Below are 20,327 nucleotides of genomic sequence, written 5' to 3' on the forward strand. Positions count from 1 at the left end.
TGTTTACAAATGCTCCAACGCGGTGAGACTCACCCAGCTCATGCTTTTCCCCCCAAAGCAGTGCCTGTATGACGACTCGGACTGCGACAGCACAGAGCTGGACCACTCATGTGGCGCAGAGCCCAGCCAACCTCCAACCAACTGGTGAAATCAAGCAGCTGAACGCCACTGACATTTGTAAAGTGACAAAATCAGAAGTTTTAATCCGTTACAGTGAGAAAAGGAGATGTTTTTAAAAACTATAGAAAGGAAGAATGCAGTTTCCTTCAATTCAACTTACCTGAATCACTTGCAGAGCCAATAGAGCAACCTGGGACTTCTCCATAGCAACAGACCCTGCTTTTTTTACGCCTTCAGAGAAAACTTCAAAGACTATTACCTGTTTAACGTCTCTTGTACTCTTACTTTTGCTTAATTTTGTATTTTTAGTGTCCATGCTGTCATCTTATTTATATTAAGTCTATGAAAATGTAATTTTTTTTGGAGGGGGGAGCTGTTTTTCATATTTTACTTTTTAAATTTTTTTTAAATATTCTTGTTTTTTCAGTCTTAACCTCTGTTCTAAAATATATGCACTATTCTATTCATTTAGAACAAATTTCATGGATAATGTTTACATACATTTTCAAATTGTTTGCTATTATTTAAACCTTTTTTGTTTTTATATTTCTGTGTTTTAATTTTGTAAAAATGTCAAACTAACAACTGTTTTTCAATGAGATTGTGTCATTGAAGGTGCTGACAGTTTCCTCTAGGTGGCACTGTTCTATATAAACCTCTTTGAAGCTTATGGTAGTGGAATGTAACTTTAGCTGCTTTTTATGTTCAAGCCTCAAAAAGAAAAAAAAACTTTTTAAAGAACAAAAGAGGAAGATGTAAAGAAAGAAAGCAATATGTCTTTGCTCATTCCACTGCTGGGTTTTGGGTTTGCAGACGGGCTTCCCTCCCGCATTCATCTTCTGTTGTTTTTTTAAAACCTTGATGTCTTTATTTTGTTAATTTATTAATCTATATATTACCTTAAGTTACCGGAAAGTTCTAAATCACTTGGTGCAAATACTTTTAATATTTGAATTACTATGAGAACAAGAAAAAAAGGCTAGTTGAATGACTGAAGGCACAACATCTAATAAATTATAAAAAGCAACATTTCACAGGCATTGGTGAATTTCTGTGAAGTTTTTTTTTATCCTAAGCATAACAATTATGGCATTTTATGGATTTTTTTCCTGCAATGATTTGACAACTTTTGTAAATTAAGTGAACACTTAATATCATGGAACCTATTTTCTGCTAATTTAAAAAAAAAAAAATACTTTGTCCTCATCACAAGAGATCACTTTTTAATATAATTTCTTTATGGATTTCCATCCTGGAGGACTGATAAACTTTGGTGCTGATGTCTTTGAGGCCCTAAAATCTTTCTGAGTTGTGTCTTTAAGTTTTGTGTCCCACAATAGTGTTGCCAAAAAGCAGAACTACTGCCCTCTAGTGTTTTCAGCACAGAGGTACACATTTTATTTATTGTGCCGTTTAAATTTAAATGTTGACTTTTTTTTTACTGCATCTCAACTGTACAATAAATATATTTAAGAAATGATTTAAATTAAAAGACTAATTGCAAAAATCCCAACTTTTGTCTGCAGTTATTTGAAGAAAAAAAAACACTATTTGAGACATAGTTTGAGCATTACACATCTTTATTTCTGCATTTTTTAAACAATGTTGTGGCACCCAGATCTACAGTCTCAAAATCGTGCACAAAAGTTTTTCTTACCTGGAAATAAAATTAAAGAAAAAACAAACTTTAGCAAAGCAAAGAGCAGGAATCTAGTGTTAACTCACAACCCTCTCTTTGACTCGTTCCAGAGCATTCATGGTTTCATTTCTAACACATTTATCAACAAATCAGCGTCCAGGAGTCGATTCCCCCCTTTGGTAGTTTTAAAAAAAATTCCTCGATTTAAAACAAATAATCCAACTTTTTTTTGTTTTAGTATATATATATATATTTATATATATGTCTATACAAAAAAAGCGAGGATGACCCTCCGCTTCCGATCCTTTGCCCTGAGCCCAAATCCCCCAAATCCTCCCATACGAGCAAAATATCAACACATGAACTTAGGACCAGGAAGAAGGAGGAAAAAAAACACAAAAAAAAAATAAACGGAATGACATGTAAAGGAGAAGTGACATGCGTTTTAATACATATTCCAAATAATGGAAACGAATTCCTCAGAGTGTTAGAACATTTGTCATGATCAAATATATTCAGTGAGAGTGCATATACAGCTACGTATTCTCATCAGTGGCGTGAGTGTTATCCAGACGACGAGCACTTCATTGGAAACCACAGCAAAGGGAGGATTGCTGTTGATCTTTATAGCAAAGGGTTATGGACAGAGAGAGAGGACTGACTGACTGACTGACTGACTGGCTGGTGGAATCAGGAGCAAACAAAACCAACAAAATAAAAAGCCGGGGAACCAAAATCCAGAATAAAACCATTACTCTGGTCTCATTTTTATTATACATTAGCTTTTTTTTCCCACTTTTTTGTTTTTAAGAAAAATCCTGACTGTTCAGAACTAAAACTAAATGCCTATCAGAGTTTTTCAAGCCTACTCTGGCAAAGAAAGACTAAAGGGAAAGAGAGCGAAATATTTTTAAAAAATATATATAATTAAAAAAAAACAAAAGCTAACAATTCAATTAAAAAGCTCCACCTCTGCTCAGAAAGGAGATTAAAAACCCAATTCTTTGTCTTTTTCTGACTAAAACCAAACCGATAGAAAATAAATAATGAACTGATCAGATCAGTGCCGGCAGACACTATTTATTTAAAAAAAAAAAAAAAAATGAGGAAGAGGCGGTATAATATATAATCTTTGAAGATGAATAAGTTGCATTGGCTGCTTTATGTTAGCCGATGAGATAACATTGTGATTTAGTGCAGATGCAGTGTCCTATCAGTTGGCTGACAGTCCTGTGGCCTCAGAGGAGAGCCTGGAGAAACAGAGACACCCAGAGAGCAGGAGAGGAGGGCATGCAGTCAGACAGAAGAGAAACATCAATGTCACGTTAGAATAACACTCTTCCTGACCAGGTCAATGATGTTCAGGCACAAACAAACATACACTTACACAAAAGATCATTCATTGACTGTTTAAAAATGAACACTTCATACCATGACACTGCGAACATTTGTGGACGTGTTTGACCCTATTTTAAAGATCCACTGTGATGACAATTGTCTTTTTAACATGTTCTTGTGGCATTTTTCTGATGATGGAGGGACATATATAAATAAAATTCAGCTTTAAATTGCATTTCTGAGTATTTCTTTATTCAAATAAAAAGTACCCTATTCAAAGGCAAGTATGATACACCGCCCTGTTATTAAACCTTTGGCTAAATCCAAGGTCAACTGAAGACGCTATGTATAAAATAAGCCAATTGTGATTATTTGTCTAGTTACTCAATTATTTAAGACTATGATAAAATATCTTGTCAGAATTCCCACCTTAATCCCTAACTACTAAAAAACTATACAGTCCGGGATTATGTTGTGACCTAGATTTTAAAAGCAATTGGGACATCAGGCTCTCTACTTTCTTTTTTTTTTTTTAATCAAGTTAAAATCGGATTAATATGAGCGTGTTGCGACGATCATTTAAGAATCCACTGTCTTCTGAAGATAAAAACATTGATGGTTTATCAGAAAAATACATTTAAATACATTTTTTGTTAAAAATTGTTCAGACGCAATGCATTGTGGTCTATATTCGCCAATCTAGTGAGCATCGATGCACACTGGTTTTTCGCAGAGACTTCGGTGAAATTTCTAGGGCACTCGATTTTGCCATTGCACTACAAAATGGCAAACGCACTTTATAGTGCGCTAAGTAGTGAGTGGTGATGGAATTCGGACACAACCTTAGACACATTTTTTGAGCTCTATTTGAATAAAAAAAATGAAGAAAGTGGTTTTAAAACTGTTTTAAAAGGGAGCAATTTCAATATACCGATAAATGTTAATTTTATGTTGAATTTAATGCTTGTCTGGAAAGAGTGATCAGATTTTTTAATGTTTTCTGGTGAACAAACAAAGAAAGGGGAATTATAGCTTCACAAAAAACGCATTGTATTTCTAAAGTGGACACAATTTCTGACTACATATGAACTGTTTTAATACTTTAATAGAATTCTTTCCAATTCAAATCTTTTTTTTTTATCAACATGACCTAAAGGATGATTTAGAAATCTTAATACCTGAGGGGAGAATTTTATTTATTCAAATTTGTGTTTCCGTGCGTAACCAACCATAAAAAATTCAAAGTTTGGTTAGTAAGCTAAGCAAACGTCACCTAAAGGACATCTTAAAGAGAGCTGCTTCCTGAGCAGAGCTTCCTTGAGGAGAAAAGAAAACCCTTCTGGTGAAATTTTCCTTCTGTCTGCATCATTATCCATCCAAAAATATAACACCCACAGCTTAAACCAAGATACCAAGATTATACAAATATGGCATTAATCACTTGAGTTGCTTTGTAAGGGGGGGCTGCCCTCTGTAACAAGCGTGGCACAGCCAGATACAAAGCCAGTGCAGGTAGGAGGGAGGAGCACGGCCAGCACTTCAGTGGGAGACGCATGACTCGTTAGTAATGGGAGAGCCTTCGCCTTTTAGACTTGGAGCCTAACTCTGGGGTGACTTGGGGCTCTGTGGGAACTGGGTGGGGGGGGTTACTGGCCCCGCTGACAACATGGAGGGCCAGAAGAGGCAGAGGCTTCAGACTGAGCAGACTTGACACACAGGCAGGTGAGCTGGGGAGCAGGGAATCAGTGGAGGAGGAAGGAGAAGAGGAGGAGGAGGAAGAGGGGGGAAGAGGCGGCCCTGGAGCCAACAAGGACAGAGGTATGGAGACTGTGGGGGGCACCACACAGGAGGATGAAGAGGAGGAGGAGGTAGCAGCAGAGGAGGTGGTGGTGGTAGAAGTAGTAGTAGTAGTAGAGGTGGAGGGAGGGCACAAGCTGCTCTGTTCGGGGTTCAAGGAAGAGGAGGAGGAGGAGGAGGAAGGAGGAGGAGGAGGTTTAGAGCACTCTACACTGTAGAAAGAGAGACAAGGAGAGAGGGACAACACAGTCGGGATGGGTCACAGGGCAGCCTGGTGAGCAAAGGATTATGGGAGGTGAGGGGGTAAAAGTGGGATGGGGTCCGGCGAACAGAAATCACTTGGAAGAAGGGGGGGTGGGGGTGGAACCAAAAGGCAAAACCCTAATGTATTAAAAAATGAAAATAAAATGAAAAAAAAAGGGGGGGGGGGGGTTATAATTCTTCCTGCTGTAATGGTTTAATGCAAAAAGAAGGGACTGGAAATGTGGAATAAGTACAAACTCATCTCAAATACGGTAAAAACAAAGAAAATTTTTAAAGAAACTCTAAAACATCAGGCCTTGTTGCTGGGTAAAAGTTCAAAGGATTCAAATTCCTGATAACTCTCTTTCTATGAATTATGAGCAGCACATAGAAAAGCTCACTTTAGGAGTAAATCTAGACCTTTGACCTGATTCTGTTAAACCTGTGGTGAGTTGTGGACCTGTGTGCATCGGTTGAACTTCTTTGTTCCATCTCACCTGGCATTGATGAGGTACTCTGCCAGACTGATGCTGGCAGGTGAACCCGTGATGGTGACCTGGCGGTCGGTGGATCCATCCACTGGATTTGCGATCTTAATCTGGGCACCAGACATTTGCCTGATCTCGTTGATCTTGGCTCCTTGGCGCCCAATGATGCATCCAATGAGCTGAGATGAAGAACAAGATATTCATTCTAACAAATAAATAAGACTTTTTCTGCTGCTCTATGTAATGGTTGGTTTTGGCGTCCTTTAAGGTCAATTACCTGCAACCCTCACAATGAAGAATTCCAACTGTCTGTCAGTGCAGTAAAGCATTTCTATGTAATCGACACACAAATATTTACTATTTTACTAGAACATTATTTATTAGGGAACTTTTTACTGTGTAATATTATAGTAGGTTTACTTCAAAATGATTGGAACACACCCCCACCATAGTTGTACATTATGAATGTGGAAACATGATCATGAACACTGAAGCTACGTTCACGTTGCCCTCAGCAGCACGTGTTTCAACGGCCACTTCCAACGAAAAAGTCTACGTAACCCTGCGTAAATGCGCATTTCGGGCTCCGCAGTCAAAACTCGCGTTAAAAGTTAAACAAGGTTCAAGTCCCAACTATTTGAAAATTGATCATGGAGGAGAAATGAATAATTGTGTTTTTTTGGCCGGCTGGAATTATATGACGCAGAGTCTTCCATCTATCGGAATAGAACTGTGTAGGAAAAACCTGGAGCAAGATTCATGAGATTTACACTGCTTGGACATTTCACACCAAGCCTCTTCCCACTGTAGGTGCGGACATGCGCTGGTAAACAGTAGCAAGAGAAGAAGAAGCCCCTCCCTGCTTGTCCAATGTAAACACCATGGGCTACATTCTCCTTCAACAACCCACATTTAGCACGTTCTTGAATGTGGGTGACATGCCCAGGGTGTCCGTAGCTTAATGGTTAAGATGTCTCAATAAAAAGAGCCATTGGTAAAACCCAAAATAGCACATGCTTCAACTTGAAATAATCTGTTTTTTTTCTTTGGTGATTATCAATTATTTCAAGTCCATAAGAGTTTCACTTACATCATTTGGAATGGTCATCTCATGAGAACTCGTCTGAGCAGAAGCATCTATCCCTGAGGAGTATGAAAACAATACATTTACTGTAGTAAACAACAGATCCAGTAGATCTTTACTGGTATAAAGGCTGCAGGTTTTTAGGTTATTGATCATTTTTTCCATTTGCTTCCATTTGTTTTCAGCATAGATGCATCGCTGGATCGAATGAAACAGATTCTTTATCCAAAGATCCTGATCGGAAGGAAAATAAACTTTACTGTAAAGCACTGTTTGTTTTACAGCTTATTTGAAAATGTTTATTTCTTATAAAAGTAAAGTTTTCCACGCAGCATTGTTGGATGTAGCTTGAGGATGTGTTTATATGTGTAGAATGCAGCGATGAAAACTCGTGGGGGCTGCTGCGTTTCCTACCAGTGAAGCCCTGGTTGCTTGGTGCGATGGGGAAAGGACTCTGCTGCATGGCCAGCTGGTGGAGCTTGGTGAGCTGGGGAGAAACAGCAGCAGAGGAAGACTGTGAGAGGGGGGCGGGGCCAAACAGAGGGATGAAGCCACAAGACGAGGAAAGTTCACAGCGAGAACATACACAAACACACACATGACCAAAGGGGACTTTGTGTGGTAAAAGATGTCCACTCCTGCAGCATGCATCTAGAACAGTGGTGGGCCCAGTCATGCTAGTTTTATTTTTTAAATATCCCCTGTTCTGGTATGTTTCGATAGGCTGGAGCGCTGATCTGGGTAAAAAGCCAAGAGTAGGGCATGGTTAACGAGAAAACATGTAGACCACTGTCCCCTTGAGGCCTGGAACGGCCCACCCTTGATCTAGAGCAGTGGGTGGGGAACTCCAGGTCTCAAGGGTCTCCAAGGTCGGTATCTTGGAAAGCAAGCAGGAATGCGCCCACCCCAGATCTAGAGAATGGATCCAGTCATGGATCTACTCGCATTCCAGAATCTGCATTCCACATTCCAGATCTAGAGAATAGATCCAGTCATGGAGTCTGCTGCATAGGTTGCAATGGAACATTGCAATGGAATATCACACTAGGTTTGCAGCTCACGCTCACTTGATTGAATTGAATTGGAATACTAATAAATACTACAAAACAGTATTTTTGCTATGACTGTATTTCTGAATGGATCAGCATCAGTAGTGTGCAGGAAACAGCGGATCCCAACTTCAGACATAAAAATAGCTTAAATTTCTAAAAATCTGATAAATACAAACTTTTATTCACCTTTCATTTTCCATTTGTTCTCCATCAACTTTAAGTCTAAATGACTTTTCCTGTGTTCTACCATTATCTGCCCACACTCTTAACTAAAACTCAATTTGTCATGATTCATGTTTCTTTAACTCCACTGAGAACGTTCACAAAAGATGTTAGTAATAAAAAAAAATCTGTGATATTCAGTTTATTGTTAGAAATATCAGCAGTGGCCCAAGCTATTGACTCTTATATTGCATAAAGAATAAGAAAAATGTAGGATGTTTTAAGTAAAGACTGTGTGTTAAGGTACCTTAACTTAAAAACACAGAAAATTCATTTTAAAGTCTATTAAAATCTGTTCAAATAGTTCATTTCAACAACGTGACACCTTTTTTTTATTCATTAAAACTATATGTCTTTGTATAGGCTTATGTTTATTTTATTTTGAAAGATTTCAAATAAAGAAAAGCAAGAATAAGATCAACAGTGTTAAACAGAAAATGGAGCTGCAGAACCAGCTGAAGAGAAAATGTGTTTAGCTGACGTCCGACACGGTGAGACATCATTTAACCACAGAATAAGAAGTGGCGAGAAAAAATGAATGAAACGCATTAACACTGGAGTCTGGACAGCTTGCGTTTTTAGGGAGGAGCCGTAGCGACTTGGGGCTTGCTATCCCTCCGCCGGTAGGGTGAGCCACGTCGTGATGTGGCGCGGAGGACAAACGCATCTCTTCATCGGTGTGCTCTGAAGCATGGAAGTTTGCATTTAAATGCAAGGACTAGATAGTCCTGCACTTGATCGTTTTTTAGCAGTTAAGGATCAGGGAAGGAAGTTGGACATAGCCCCTGTTTTTTCCATCTCTCCACTTGGTCAGTGATATGGTCAGGGAGATAATAGGGTGAAGCCGTATTGGCAAGAAAATGTTGATCTTGAAACTTTTTAAAAATGATTTTAAGTAAACAGAACAACCTAAACTAAAGCAAGTCTGTAAATGAGCATGTTAGATAGAACATGGACAGCACACATTATGGAACTTAATTATAGCCGGCAGTGATGGGGTCGGATTTGGAAGGTGAAAATGTTGACTGCACTTACATCTGGCTGCGGAATCGCATGCTGACCCTGAACAGCGTATGCCTGAAACAAACAAACAAAAAGGTTTCAAACATCTCACACTTTGTTTGTTTGCGTAGCTTCTGTCAGTCTTACTATTCAAGACAATAAGTTAAAGCAGCTTGTATACAGATAACATCTTAAACTGACATATACTACACACAAAAAAAACATAGAGGAATCCATGGAGACAAAATACTAAGAGAACTGTTGGAGAAATAAAGCTAAATGTTGAAGAAAAAAAACATTTATTAAAAATAAAAGGCTTTGCCATGTTAATCAACAAGCACATGGAGACACTTTTATTCTTACAAAAAATTAATGTTTGTTCCATTATGTCAACAATTATAAATTGTTGACATAATGGAACAAAGTGCAGAAAAATAAACAAACCTGCAGTATTTTAAACCCTTCCAGATTAAACTTCAGGAACAGTCAGAAAATCATGATCTAGCCACTTCCTGCACCAACTTTGATGTAAATATTGCTGGAAGTTGTTAATTGGTTCCCTTTGTCATCAGGGATTTCCAGAGCTCATTTATCTTTAAGGGGAGCACAGCTTTAATGTTCAGGAGACGGCTTCTTCTGTTGCTTTTTTTTGGTTTCGTTTCAGTCAAACTACTGAAGCCGAGTGTATTAGTTTGATCCCTTAATTCACACACCAAAGTGGTAACAATTAGAAAGAAGGGTGCCTTAAAACCACAAAATCGGAAATATGTGAAGCAATGTTTGCAAATGTAACCATTTTTTAGTGTTCTAACCAGCTTTCTGTCTGTTTTGTGAAAAAAATTCTAATCCTCCAAGATGATCAACGTATTGAAGCTTCCTTGTAGTGTTTACCTGTCCACCTGCGAAGATGACAGGCGATCCTGAAGGCTTGGGTCGGTAAGGTATAGTGACACCCTTAGGGGGAGACTGTGTAGACAAATGCAACAATAAAGAGAAAAAAAAAACACTGAAAACTAAAAGTATTTAGTTTCAACACCTATTGTGGTGACAATTACCATATTTTCACAACCATAGGGCGCATAGGTTTCTAGGGCGCAGTTTCAGTTATGGGTGATTTTTCCATATTTGACACATACAAAAGGCGCACCGGGTTTTAGGGCGCGGGCACGTTAACACATACCGGTAAAACATGCATGCTAACGTGTGTTTTTTAAAAAGGCAGCGGTTGTGATTTTAATTTTTCACAAATCAATCAACATCCAAAATCCATCAAAGTCCTCCTCTTCTGTATGCCTTCTGTTTGCCTAAATTTCTATCAAACACGCCAGGTTCCCTTTCGTCATTGTCAGAGTCGGTCTCCTGCCGTGCGGCTCCTCATTACTGATGCCGGCTTGTGCGAAAGTTCAAAGAAAGGTGCAAACAGACACGTTAGCCCAAGCATCCACTCACAGATTGTGGCGTAACTCGCCCGGCGCTGCCTCACAGTCTTAGTAAAACTGTGTTTGCCATTCGTCAATCATCGCTCCCACATCGTTCGCAACCTTACTTTGAACGCCCTGTTCACACTAATGTCCAGTGGTTTGAGCTCCTTCGTCAAGCCTCCCGAAATGACAGCAAGCTCCGAGTTCATTTGCTTCACTTGTATTTGGGCGCGCATGGAGTCACAGATTAACAGAGACGGTGGGGAAAACCATCTGGTCTCTTTACGTAAACCTCACTCAGCCACTCTTTCATTTTATCCTCATCCATCCAGCCCTTTCCATTGGCCTTAACAAATGACTCTGGCTGGAAACTTTAGGTAGAGTCTTCCTCTTAAAATGACCAGTTTCTGTCCATTAGCATGGCAGCCAAGCACAACAGTAAAAGCTGACTTCTCCTGCCCCGTTGTGAGTGTCGCTACCGTGCCGGTGCCCTTCTTCTCGACATTGTGGTGATGTGGCTGAGCTGGATGTGGTTGTCTGCGATCTTTCCCCTGCAGTGTAAGTGGAGGATGAACAGCTTTTCATTGTAATCCGCTGGAAGTTGCTGTGCCACCGTAGTCCTTGCCCGGATGGAAAGATCACGGTGTTTCATAAAACGAAAGCACCAAGACAGATCTCCTAGAAAATGTTCAATTTTAATTTCCTCTGCGAGCGTTACTGCCTTCAATCAAATGGTGACTTTAAAGACGCTTCTCCCAGCGGTTCTCTGATCGTTCATCCACCTATTCTTGTTTCCGCGGAAACTCAGCTGCGTCTTCCTGACTTGGCGGAGAGCGTTTCCCAGCTTCCTCTACTTGCGAACCATGGATTCATTCATGTTGAATTCTCTGGCAGCTGCTCGGTTCCCATGTTCTTCCGCGTAGCTGATAGCTTGCAGTTTAAACTGTGCTTCATAAGCGTTTCTCTTTGCATGTGGCATTTCTTTAAGGTTTCCAAAACGACGATGTTCTACATAATGCACATACCTCCACTTTTGTACTATTCGGGGGAGGGGTGTCTTCTTTCACGTCCTCACTTACCGCTCTCATGTTGTCCTCTCCTATGTCCTCTTTACCGAAGTCACACAACAACACATTAGGTGCACAGCACTATAGGCCGCTCCGTACATTATGAAGAAAATGTATGTCTTTCAAGTGCGCCTTATGGTCGTGAAAATACGATATATTATTAGAATTGATGCTGTAACTTCTTTTCTGTGCTTTTTCAGCCACTTACCTCAAGCATCACCACACAGATCTGCTTTACGCACTCAATTATTGACTGCGGAGTCCCGGCAATGGTGATGGCTCGCTCTGTGGAGTTAGGGAGCATATCTCCTGCCACTTGGACCTGAGCACCGGTAGACTGGAAAACACAAATAGACGTGTCAGAAATCACGGTAACCGTCAAAAAGACCGCCTGTGTGAGGTTTTAGCTGACACGTTGTGGACCAGGCGTTACCTCTCGAATTTCTTTGATCTTGCAGCCACCTTTTCCGATGAGGGAGCCGCACTGGCTGGCGGGCACCACAATGCGGAGAGTCACTGGTGGTTTGCTGGTAGCTGTGCTGTTTGTCATAGAGCTGCTTATGTCCTGAAAAGGAAAATAAACTTGAATAGTGTTGGGGGATTTTTTTTACGCCTTCTACTTATCTCTGTTCACAAGCAGAACCAACCTCTTCCAACTTCTCGATGATCATGGAAAAGGCTTTAAAAATGGCTGTGGTTGGGCCAGCCAGAGTGATGATCCTCTCGGGACAGTTGCCCTCAGAGATGTTGATGCGTGCCCCACTCTAGAGACAAAACAACAGTGATGAGACAAATTTCAACAGTCTGGGAAAATTTGACAGAAAGAGTTGAGGTTACAGTATTCCCTCTTTATCCCAGTCTGAAAATAACCCAAGTTAGGTGAAGTAGATGTTTTAAGGCTGTAAAACTCCTCACTACACACTTCATAAACTCTTCTCAGACAGACACCCAAATTTTTACACTTTTCTCTTTTGCTTAAACTCTTGATATTCGAACCTTTGTAGAAAAATTCGTTCAAGTGATAAAGAATTAAAACAAAAATCTGATTGCGGTTGAAGATTTCTGTAGATTCATCAAGCTGAACGCATTCTGTACAAGACAAGGCGAACCGTGGAGATTGATTGATAATGTCTACAGCCAATCAGGACACAGAACACATAGCACTGTATGAAATATATGGTGAGGGAAAATTATACTTGATATACTACTGAAATAGACCATAATTACAATCCCTTAGTGGGAAGAAACTTACCTCTTCTCTCATTTTCTTCACAGATTCCCCTTTCTAGTCAAAAAAACACAAGAACACACATTTTTTATTGAAGTCAAACAACTGCTAAAAAAAAAAAAATATTGCATATAGTATAATAATTGTACCTTTCCGATAATACTTCCGACTTCCTAATAGAAGAAAAAAAAAGAAACGTTAGATTTCCTTCTCTTGCCAAAGCTCAAAAAGACATTAAAACTGTTGGAAAATTGATTTTAAACATTTGTGGACACAAAGAAACCTTTACAAGCAATATGAAGAAGCAGAGAAAAAAAAACCTGTTTAAAAAAGCTCTCACTTATGAGATTTGAGATTGCGTTTTTTTTCTCCCGCTCCTGATCTATCACGATTTGAATAAAGAAATAGTCTGGGAAAAGGTTTTCATCTTAAATTCTTTTATGCTTTCTTCATCATGCGAAAAATGCTACAAGAACGTGTTAAAAACACAGAAAACATTTTTCATCAGAGTGGGTCTTTAATTCCTTTCTAAAAGCTTGGCTATGGTTAAGTAAGAATTTGAAAGAGAGAGGAGATATTAGAAATTTGGTCACATGCATTCAAAATCAACTAAAAAATGAATAAAATTAAATTAAAAAAATCACTGTAAATTTGAAGATTTGTTCTCAAATCAAAGATCTTTATTATTTAGCAAATGTCTGTCTTTTTCTTTGTGGCTTTTCTTCATGAACCCTCAGAGCAATATATATCTATTTTCCACAAGACATTTTTTTAGGAAGCAGCTGACAGATGACCTCACCTTTCCATGCATGAGTAGCCTAATGGTAAGTGTGACATTGAGTCCTCCTTCAATCACACCGGAGTCCATAACTGCACCTTCGAGTGTAGCCTGCAGCACACAACTGGGGTTCTTTGGTCACTAAAATGAAGCTATGGAGCAAAAACAAACAACATTCTAGGGTCATATTTTCAATCAACCTGAGAAATATCTGCTCCCAGCGCAATGATCCTGCAGACAGATGTGTCTGAACTACAAAATCAGACTTAAAAAGCAACAAAACGTGAAACTTAAGGTTTTGCAATACTATGCAATCAATAAAGTACCCATATAGCTAAAAATGTAGAAGATGGCTGTCCTCAGCCTAAAGCAGGTTGTCACACAAAATAAGTAGCACAACCACAGATGTATACTGAGCCAAAATGGCATCTATGCATAAATATGACATGGATTAATAGTAATTATAGTTACTAATAAATAACAAGTACTATGATGTGCAAAAGAATTTTTACTAAAAAAAAAAAATAAGAAGCCGAGTGAAAGTTTTTCCTCTTAAAAGGGTAAAGTATGATGCAGTGTAACTAGTAAAATAACTGGTTATCTAGTAGTACAATCACCTGTGTTACAGTACAGCTAATGCAAAAGTTGGGGCTTAGATCGTGACAATAAAAATACGATTTCATTAACTACAGGCAGTTCAGCCTATAATTGAAATACGTCTCTATTAGGAAAATTAACAAAAGACTAAAAAAAGTGATTCAGCGTTGAACTACTATGGCATAAGAACATATGGTCGTGTCTATGTATGACGCTCTCATCATTATCTTGAAGCAAGTTTCTTTTAAGTCAGCAACACGATTAGATGGTTTAAATAAAACAATAATCAGCTTTTCCCTCTTTGCAAAGTTTGTGCTCCTGTGTCACTTAAATAGTTCGATCTTTCTGGCAGTCTGTTAGCCTTTTTTAGCCTAGAGGTTGCCCTGAAAATGAATGGAGCATGTGTGCGATTGTTAGCAAAGCTAGTTAGCTTTATTTGCCAATACTATTAACGCTTAATGGGACGAATTTAGTTTTCGTGAAACCACGTTTATGAACGATCTTTAACAAATTCCACGAGCTACTGAAAGAACTTTAACAAAAAAATACGCCGGTAAAGACTACAGACCAAAGCTGCGAATAATAAATTAGCCACATCACAGTGAACAGACTGCGTGCTCATCATTGTGCGGCCTGCTAGCATGTAGCCACAGCTAGCTCCTAGGCGCGTTTTCTTTTCGTTACTTCTGACTAGAACAAATGCTGAAAAGTACAGAACATCAAAACCGAACTCACCTGATTCGAACCCTAATATGTGATCGGGGGAAGGGTTGGGGTTGTGAGGGTAGAAGGGGAGAGGTTCGGGAGGGTAGAAACCCAGGGGGAGAGTTTAGAAAGGACTCGGGGAAGAGGGAAGAGTGATGTGAGATCGAGCTCCACTCCTTTACACAAAGACAACAAAACTACAACCTCTGAACTTTCCTCTCACACCCATCACAAACCCCCACCCCGATCGGATGTTTCCCTAAAAGCCTCGCTGAAATTCTTCCACCATTTGATGTTTTACGTGGCAGGTCACAAGAAAGCACATCATTAGTAGAAGAAAAAGGTTTCGATGGTTTCAGAAAAAACACAGTAGATCACAAACGTCCCATCAAAATGGTTCGTTTTCCGACGGTCAGTAAAGCAACATTTATTCCTTCGAATTTTAAACAACCTAAGACTTTTCCTTGCAGTTATTTAAAATATAATTATTTTAACAAAAAAAACATAATTTTAAACAAAAACCGTGCAATCAATTATTTTTAAAAAATAAATTAAAGGAAACCGATAGTCATACTCAGACATGAAGGCACCGTGGATATAAACATATTTTATTGATGAAATAGTGTTAGGTGAACAGTCACAATCATTTTGACATAAACCGACTTTCAAAGTGGAATGAAATATTTTTTCTGCTGCATCCTACAGTAGTGAATGTAACTAGACTTTTCTGACAAAAGGCAACTTAGTATATTTTCAAAATAAAACAAAATGCGCTGCGTGCATCAGACGTCTAATGTAACAACAAAAAATATATTCTTTAAAAATATATAATAGATCAACATGATTATGCAGCTTAAGTTACAAGAAAGGATTTTGTGCATTTTGATCCACCCTTCTGTAATCCTGACCACAAATGTTTTCAAAAGTAATTTTTAAAACAAGTACAGACTTAAATGCACAAATTAGATTTTCTTCCACCTTTCTACACATTCAATGATAGTATTTTTGCTTTTAATTAAATTCTATATTTTATATGGTTTTTCTACAATAAATTACCAGTTTTATGGTCAGATCCGAGGCAACAGGAAAACAAAACCGAAGTTAATGCAAGTGAAATAGAAAATAAAGACACATTAAAGTGGGCACATTCTTTAACACATTGCAAGTTTAACACATTTTTCCATACATCGTCTTTCAAATATCCTTGTACTTTATTATGGATTCATTTAAGACACGCCTTTTTCTTACACAAACTAACTGACCAAAAAACAATCACATATATTTCATAAATTTCATATGATATCCACAAAAGCAGTGTGACCTTGCCTTTTTTGCTTTGTAACTTAAGTACTTTAAAACGCTTGTTTTGTATTCTAACAACATATCTCTTTTACGTGTATTGGTTATAGATCATTTGCACTTCTGGAAGACTTTTCTTAGATGCTGGGTGTGGAGTTGAAAGCCTTCGTGCTTAGTCACTGCTACTGCTGCTGCTGCTGCTGCTGCTGCTGGAGGACTGGAAAACAAAATGAATACATTGTAAAAAACAAACATTACCTAAAATGCAGCACAATTTATTTTCAAGCAGTATTTGATAAAGTGTATGCAATTTAAAAGTGTAATGATCTTCTGCAACAAGTCAGATGTCCTTAAGTAGTCTGCATGTTTCCAAAATTAGCAATTACCTAAAAATTACACAAATCAATCCTGTTAATAATATTATCCTTATTAGGAAGTAATATATATATGACACGAGTAATAAGAAATGGGGTTAATTTTGTTAAATAAAGTTTTAACAGCCTTAGTGCTATCGTGTAGTTTAATTATTTTGGTATTCAATTTGACTTTTTTAAATTGTCTAACAGCTTGTATAAATGATATCAGGGCAAAAGACAAATTTTAATTTGTAACTTCTGGGAGGCATTTTTTTCCACACTATTTAAAATTTGTACCGCCTGTCACTTTCAAAGAAATTAGGGCAAATTACTGTTGCAGTGAACGTCTCGTTTCAGAATTAGTGCTTACAGAAAACATTGCTGTGTTTCTAAATCTAACCGTAACAATTTTTTTTGTGTATTTTGAAACCCTAGTTCAGGACTATGGCGTTTAATCTCTGCCATAAAGTGAAAGGGGGGGCAGTAACCTTTCTGGTTGATCTGATTGGCCGAAATTTGCATGTCTTATCCGGCGAGGCAGGACTATCATTTTTCAGAGCAGGGGGGGTTAACAGGCGGCTCTTGAGCTGCATGCGGCTCTCTGCCTTTTAACGTAGTTTCTACATACAGTAATTTCACAAGCATAAGGTGAACATAAAAGTCTTACATTTTCTCCAAAATGTACCCCTAAATACCGCCCCACAAGTGACAAAAACGCCCCCTTTAAGGCCCGTACACACCGGGACGAATATTCGCCAGGCGTTATTCGCCAGCGTTATTCGCCAGCGTTTTTCGCCACGTTTTTTGTGTTCACACCCAGGCGATTTTCGCTGACGATGAGTGGAGTGAACATGCAATTTCATTCCCTGACATTAGATGGCGCTTAATGTAAACAGAAATACTCCTGTACACAAGGTGGCGCTGCGCAACTTTACGCTTCTTAAAGTCGCTTTTCACTCAAAAGAAGAGAGCAAGTATTTACGCGCTTGTCAGAATCAAACAAAGAAAACATGAATATTTCAAGCACCAGTAGCTCCAACTGGTGCTTGGTTCGGGGATATTTTAGAATGTCCGTCATTATTGCTTCGCGGCTGTGTAGACGCTACTTGGCGTCTATCTTCTTCGCTGGTATGTGTGCTCAGCAAGGCAGTTTTGTGTTTGAGCGCCCCCAAGTTGTGTTTTACTGTAACTTCAGAAGCTCCAGACACGTGAGCAAAAGCGCCATTCTCATTGGTCGAGTAGATTTCGACGCGACGCGTCGAAAAAAAAAACGAACCCAAGGCGTTTTTTTTTTTTGACGCTTTAACGCGTGGCGTTTTTTCGCGTCGGTGTGCACACTCTCGTTGGTGCCCTTTGTTTAGTCACGAGGCGTTAAACGTCGGCGAAAATCGCCGGCGAAATTCGTCCCGGTGTGAACAGGCCTTAACACTGAGCGTGTAAATCCAAGCAGGGGCGCAAAGGAAAATTGACCGCGAGGGATCACCGCTCATTTAGGATTGCAGGCGTGCAGTTTTAAAATACGGAGTCGCTCGGTTAGAATTGCGCCCGCGCGGTTGTAAGGTTTGCTCACTCAGTTTCCGAATACACCCGCTCAGTTGTCTTTACGCCCTTTCACTTTATGGCAGAGATGAAGCGCCATACAAGACAAACATTAACTAGCATTCTTTCACCCAAGCACAACCTCACCTTGCCATGTTTGTGTCCATGCTTTTGTTTATGAGCCTTCTTCATCTTTTTCTTCATCTTCTTATTGGCTTTATGTCCAACCAGCCCAATTCCCATTCCTGCAACCCCACCCGCTACTACTCCACCCATTGGCATGGCTCCTCCATGATGATGCCCTTTGTGGTGCCCCCCTTTGTGGTGCCCCCCTTTTGGAGAGTGTGGGTAGTGACCTGGATGAACACCAGCATGTGGGACTCCTGGAACTCCACCTGGAGCCATGGGATACGGGTGAGCTCCAGGTGCTCCATATGGCATCATTCCTGGAGCTCCATGTGGTCCCATGGCGACATTCCCACCAGCTGGGTACTGACCAGCTGGGTACTGACCAGCTGGGTACTGACCAGCTGGGTACTGACCAGCTGGGTACTGACCAGCTGGGTACTGACCAGCTGGGTATACTGGTTGTGGAGGAAAGACTCCTGCTGGAGGCACAGGAGGATATGCAGGGTTGTAGCCAGGGGCAAAGGCTGGGTTTGGTGGAGGCACTGAATGGGGAGGACCTGATCCAAAATAAAGCATTTTGTGGCTGACATTGCATTAGGTAATACAAACATTTATAAAGAATTTTGATATCCCACCTTGATTTGGCCACATGGTTTTGGTGTAGAGCCTAATGACAAACACACATCAGGTGTCACAATAGAATCCTGACAAACAAGCAGAAAGGAAAATCAATATAAAAATATGATTAAAAAGGGCAGTAAGTCAACATTACAATCATATAAAAATTAAAACTAAAACCTAGAAGTAAATAATTTCCCATTTCAGTTTAGTTACTTTTGTTCAATCAAGTCCAACCTACCGTTAAAAACAGTTGAATATTCTATAAATTACATTTAACAACATCTTTTGAACAATAGAAACAAGTCTTGAGAAGTTCATTTTAGCTCGGTTTTTGACAAAAATTTGCAACAGAGCCAACGGCACCGCAGTTGGAGACCAAGGGAAATGCTACTTGTTGTGGAGGGACCCCCCCCCCCCCCCCCCCCTCAAAACGTCACATGTGATTGCAGCATTTTGTTTTAAAACCAGAATAATTGACACACATTTGTAAATTACCTTTTAGGATGTACATGAAAGTGAGGAAGAATAGAAATGTAATAATATGAATCATATTTTAAGTATCTCATTATATATTTTCTTATTATATATGCAATAAAACTCCAAATTTTTTGATCCATTGATTCTTCACAGATTTGTGTGTGGGGATTAGATATAGTTTATATTCAGCAGGGTTTTGTTTTGTTTTCTTGACAGTTTGGTTCTCACATAAAATAGTCATCTGTAAAACAAACAAAAAACGTCAACATTTGCATCATGTGATTTTGACACACCTCAGGTCGGACACACCTCAGTGTGGAAACATGATCTGTATGTTCGAATCCAGGGAACCAACAATTTTCAACAAGAAATTCTTCATATTTTTATCTTTCAAAAACCAGTTTGTGTTAAACGTAACAGTTGGGAAATAAAGGGTAATCTACAGCTGTTGGACAAGTGAATAGTGGGAGCTCAACTGAGCAAATCTCTGAAAGCCATGATGATAAGACTGCAATCTTATATTTTACATCAATGGAAGAAATAAACACAAATAATAGAATTATTTAACCACAACACAAGATTGGTAGAATGAGATCATTAAACAAGCTTGAGAAGTTGCCCAAAAGTCTATAAAAACTGAAATCTAAACATCACTGACACACAAAACAACAAAAAGAAAGTAAAACAGCTAACATTGATGTTTAAAGTATCTTGACGCAGTTATTTGTTTATTTTAAGTCCATTTTAATACATCTATTAAATCTACACTGGACCTGCATTATTTCTCCGCCTGCCACAAAGCAGGCCTAGATGTCGCAAAACGAACCCCTCGAGGAATTTTTCTTCGGCTAAGAAATTCACGCAAAGTTCGGCCTCTTACCGAATATCCTGCATTTAAAACACGAGATATTTCCGAATTATCTACTGTCAACATCTGTCGCACTGCCTATAACAAAATGCCAGGTTCCAAAAGCTTACCTGAGTAACTTGCCTCTGCTTGTTCGACGTCACTTAGAAACCCGGAGCTTCTTGTTGTCTTCCGCGTTGAGCTCTGCAGTTAACTGAGACTGCGCCTGGAAGCCACGCCCACCTCCGATCAAGAATGCACAGTATTGTGCCCACGTT

At 39.2% G+C, this 20,327-nt stretch overlaps 3 protein-coding genes across 11 annotated transcripts in view; 1 reads left to right on the top strand and 2 right to left on the bottom strand.

Annotated features, from left to right (window-relative positions):
- Window positions 1–1,633, top strand: part of LOC101160549 (mitogen-activated protein kinase kinase kinase 12) — a 29,625-nt gene extending 27,992 nt beyond the window's left edge. For 4 of the 7 annotated variants that reach the window (XM_023954888.2, XM_023954887.2, XM_078947095.1 and 1 more), the window contains one exon: window positions 59–1,633. In XM_023954888.2, the coding sequence (XP_023810656.1) occupies window positions 59–148 (90 nt within the window). In that variant the 3' untranslated portion in view covers window positions 149–1,633. The remainder of the gene's footprint in view (window positions 1–58) is intronic. The other 3 variants (XM_078947097.1, XM_078947098.1, XM_004068673.5) reach the window with 1 other exon arrangement.
- Window positions 1,634–1,682: 49 nt separating this feature from the next.
- Window positions 1,683–15,302, bottom strand: LOC101160803 (poly(rC)-binding protein 2). 2 transcript variants are annotated; one of them, XM_004068674.5, is made up of 13 exons: window positions 14,812–15,302; window positions 13,501–13,631; window positions 12,851–12,874; window positions 12,726–12,758; window positions 12,121–12,237; window positions 11,907–12,038; window positions 11,682–11,810; window positions 9,877–9,951; window positions 9,019–9,060; window positions 7,124–7,196; window positions 6,716–6,768; window positions 5,635–5,804; window positions 1,683–3,009 (listed from the first exon to the last, which is right to left on the bottom strand). In XM_004068674.5, exons 2-13 carry the CDS (start codon window positions 13,567–13,569, stop codon window positions 2,973–2,975), a joined length of 954 nt encoding a protein of 317 aa, XP_004068722.1. In that variant the 5' UTR covers window positions 13,570–13,631; window positions 14,812–15,302; the 3' UTR covers window positions 1,683–2,972. The 2 variants fall into 2 exon arrangements, with proteins under 2 accessions (XP_004068722.1, XP_078803229.1); XM_078947103.1 differs by having other exon boundaries at window positions 1,683–5,106.
- A 71-nt stretch (window positions 15,303–15,373) lies between these two features.
- On the bottom strand, window positions 15,374–20,327 carry prr13 (proline rich 13). Of its 2 annotated transcripts, XM_078947105.1 has the most exons (5): window positions 20,181–20,327; window positions 18,740–18,808; window positions 18,501–18,661; window positions 18,123–18,455; window positions 15,374–16,297 (listed from the first exon to the last, which is right to left on the bottom strand). In XM_078947105.1, the coding sequence occupies exons 2-5, from the start codon at window positions 18,753–18,755 to the stop codon at window positions 16,253–16,255; spliced, it is 555 nt and encodes a 184-aa protein (XP_078803231.1). In that variant the 5' UTR covers window positions 18,756–18,808; window positions 20,181–20,327; the 3' UTR covers window positions 15,374–16,252. The 2 variants fall into 2 exon arrangements, with proteins under 2 accessions (XP_078803231.1, XP_004068723.1); XM_004068675.5 differs by having other exon boundaries at window positions 18,123–18,661.

This window comes from Oryzias latipes, chromosome 5 (assembly GCF_053564925.1).
Source record: "Oryzias latipes strain Hd-rR chromosome 5, Olatipes_Hd-rR_3.1".
Taxonomy (NCBI): Eukaryota; Metazoa; Chordata; class Actinopteri; order Beloniformes; family Adrianichthyidae; genus Oryzias; species Oryzias latipes.

Excerpts from the sequence above, each read along its gene's own strand:
- LOC101160803 (XM_078947103.1), bottom strand. The coding sequence starts at position 13,569 with ATGGACTCCGGTGTGATTGAAGGAGGACTCAATGTCACACTTACCATT. Across the intron at positions 6,769-7,123 it reads AAGCAACCAGGGCTTCACTG|GGATAGATGCTTCTGCTCAG; the intron begins GTAGGAAACGCA and ends CATACTCCTCAG. Across the intron at positions 5,805-6,715 it reads AGATGACCATTCCAAATGAT|CTCATTGGATGCATCATTGG; the intron begins GTAAGTGAAACT and ends TCTTCATCTCAG.
- prr13 (XM_004068675.5), bottom strand. Across the intron at positions 16,298-18,122 it reads ATGGACACAAACATGGCAAG|TCCTCCAGCAGCAGCAGCAG; the intron begins GTGAGGTTGTGC and ends TTTGTTTTCCAG.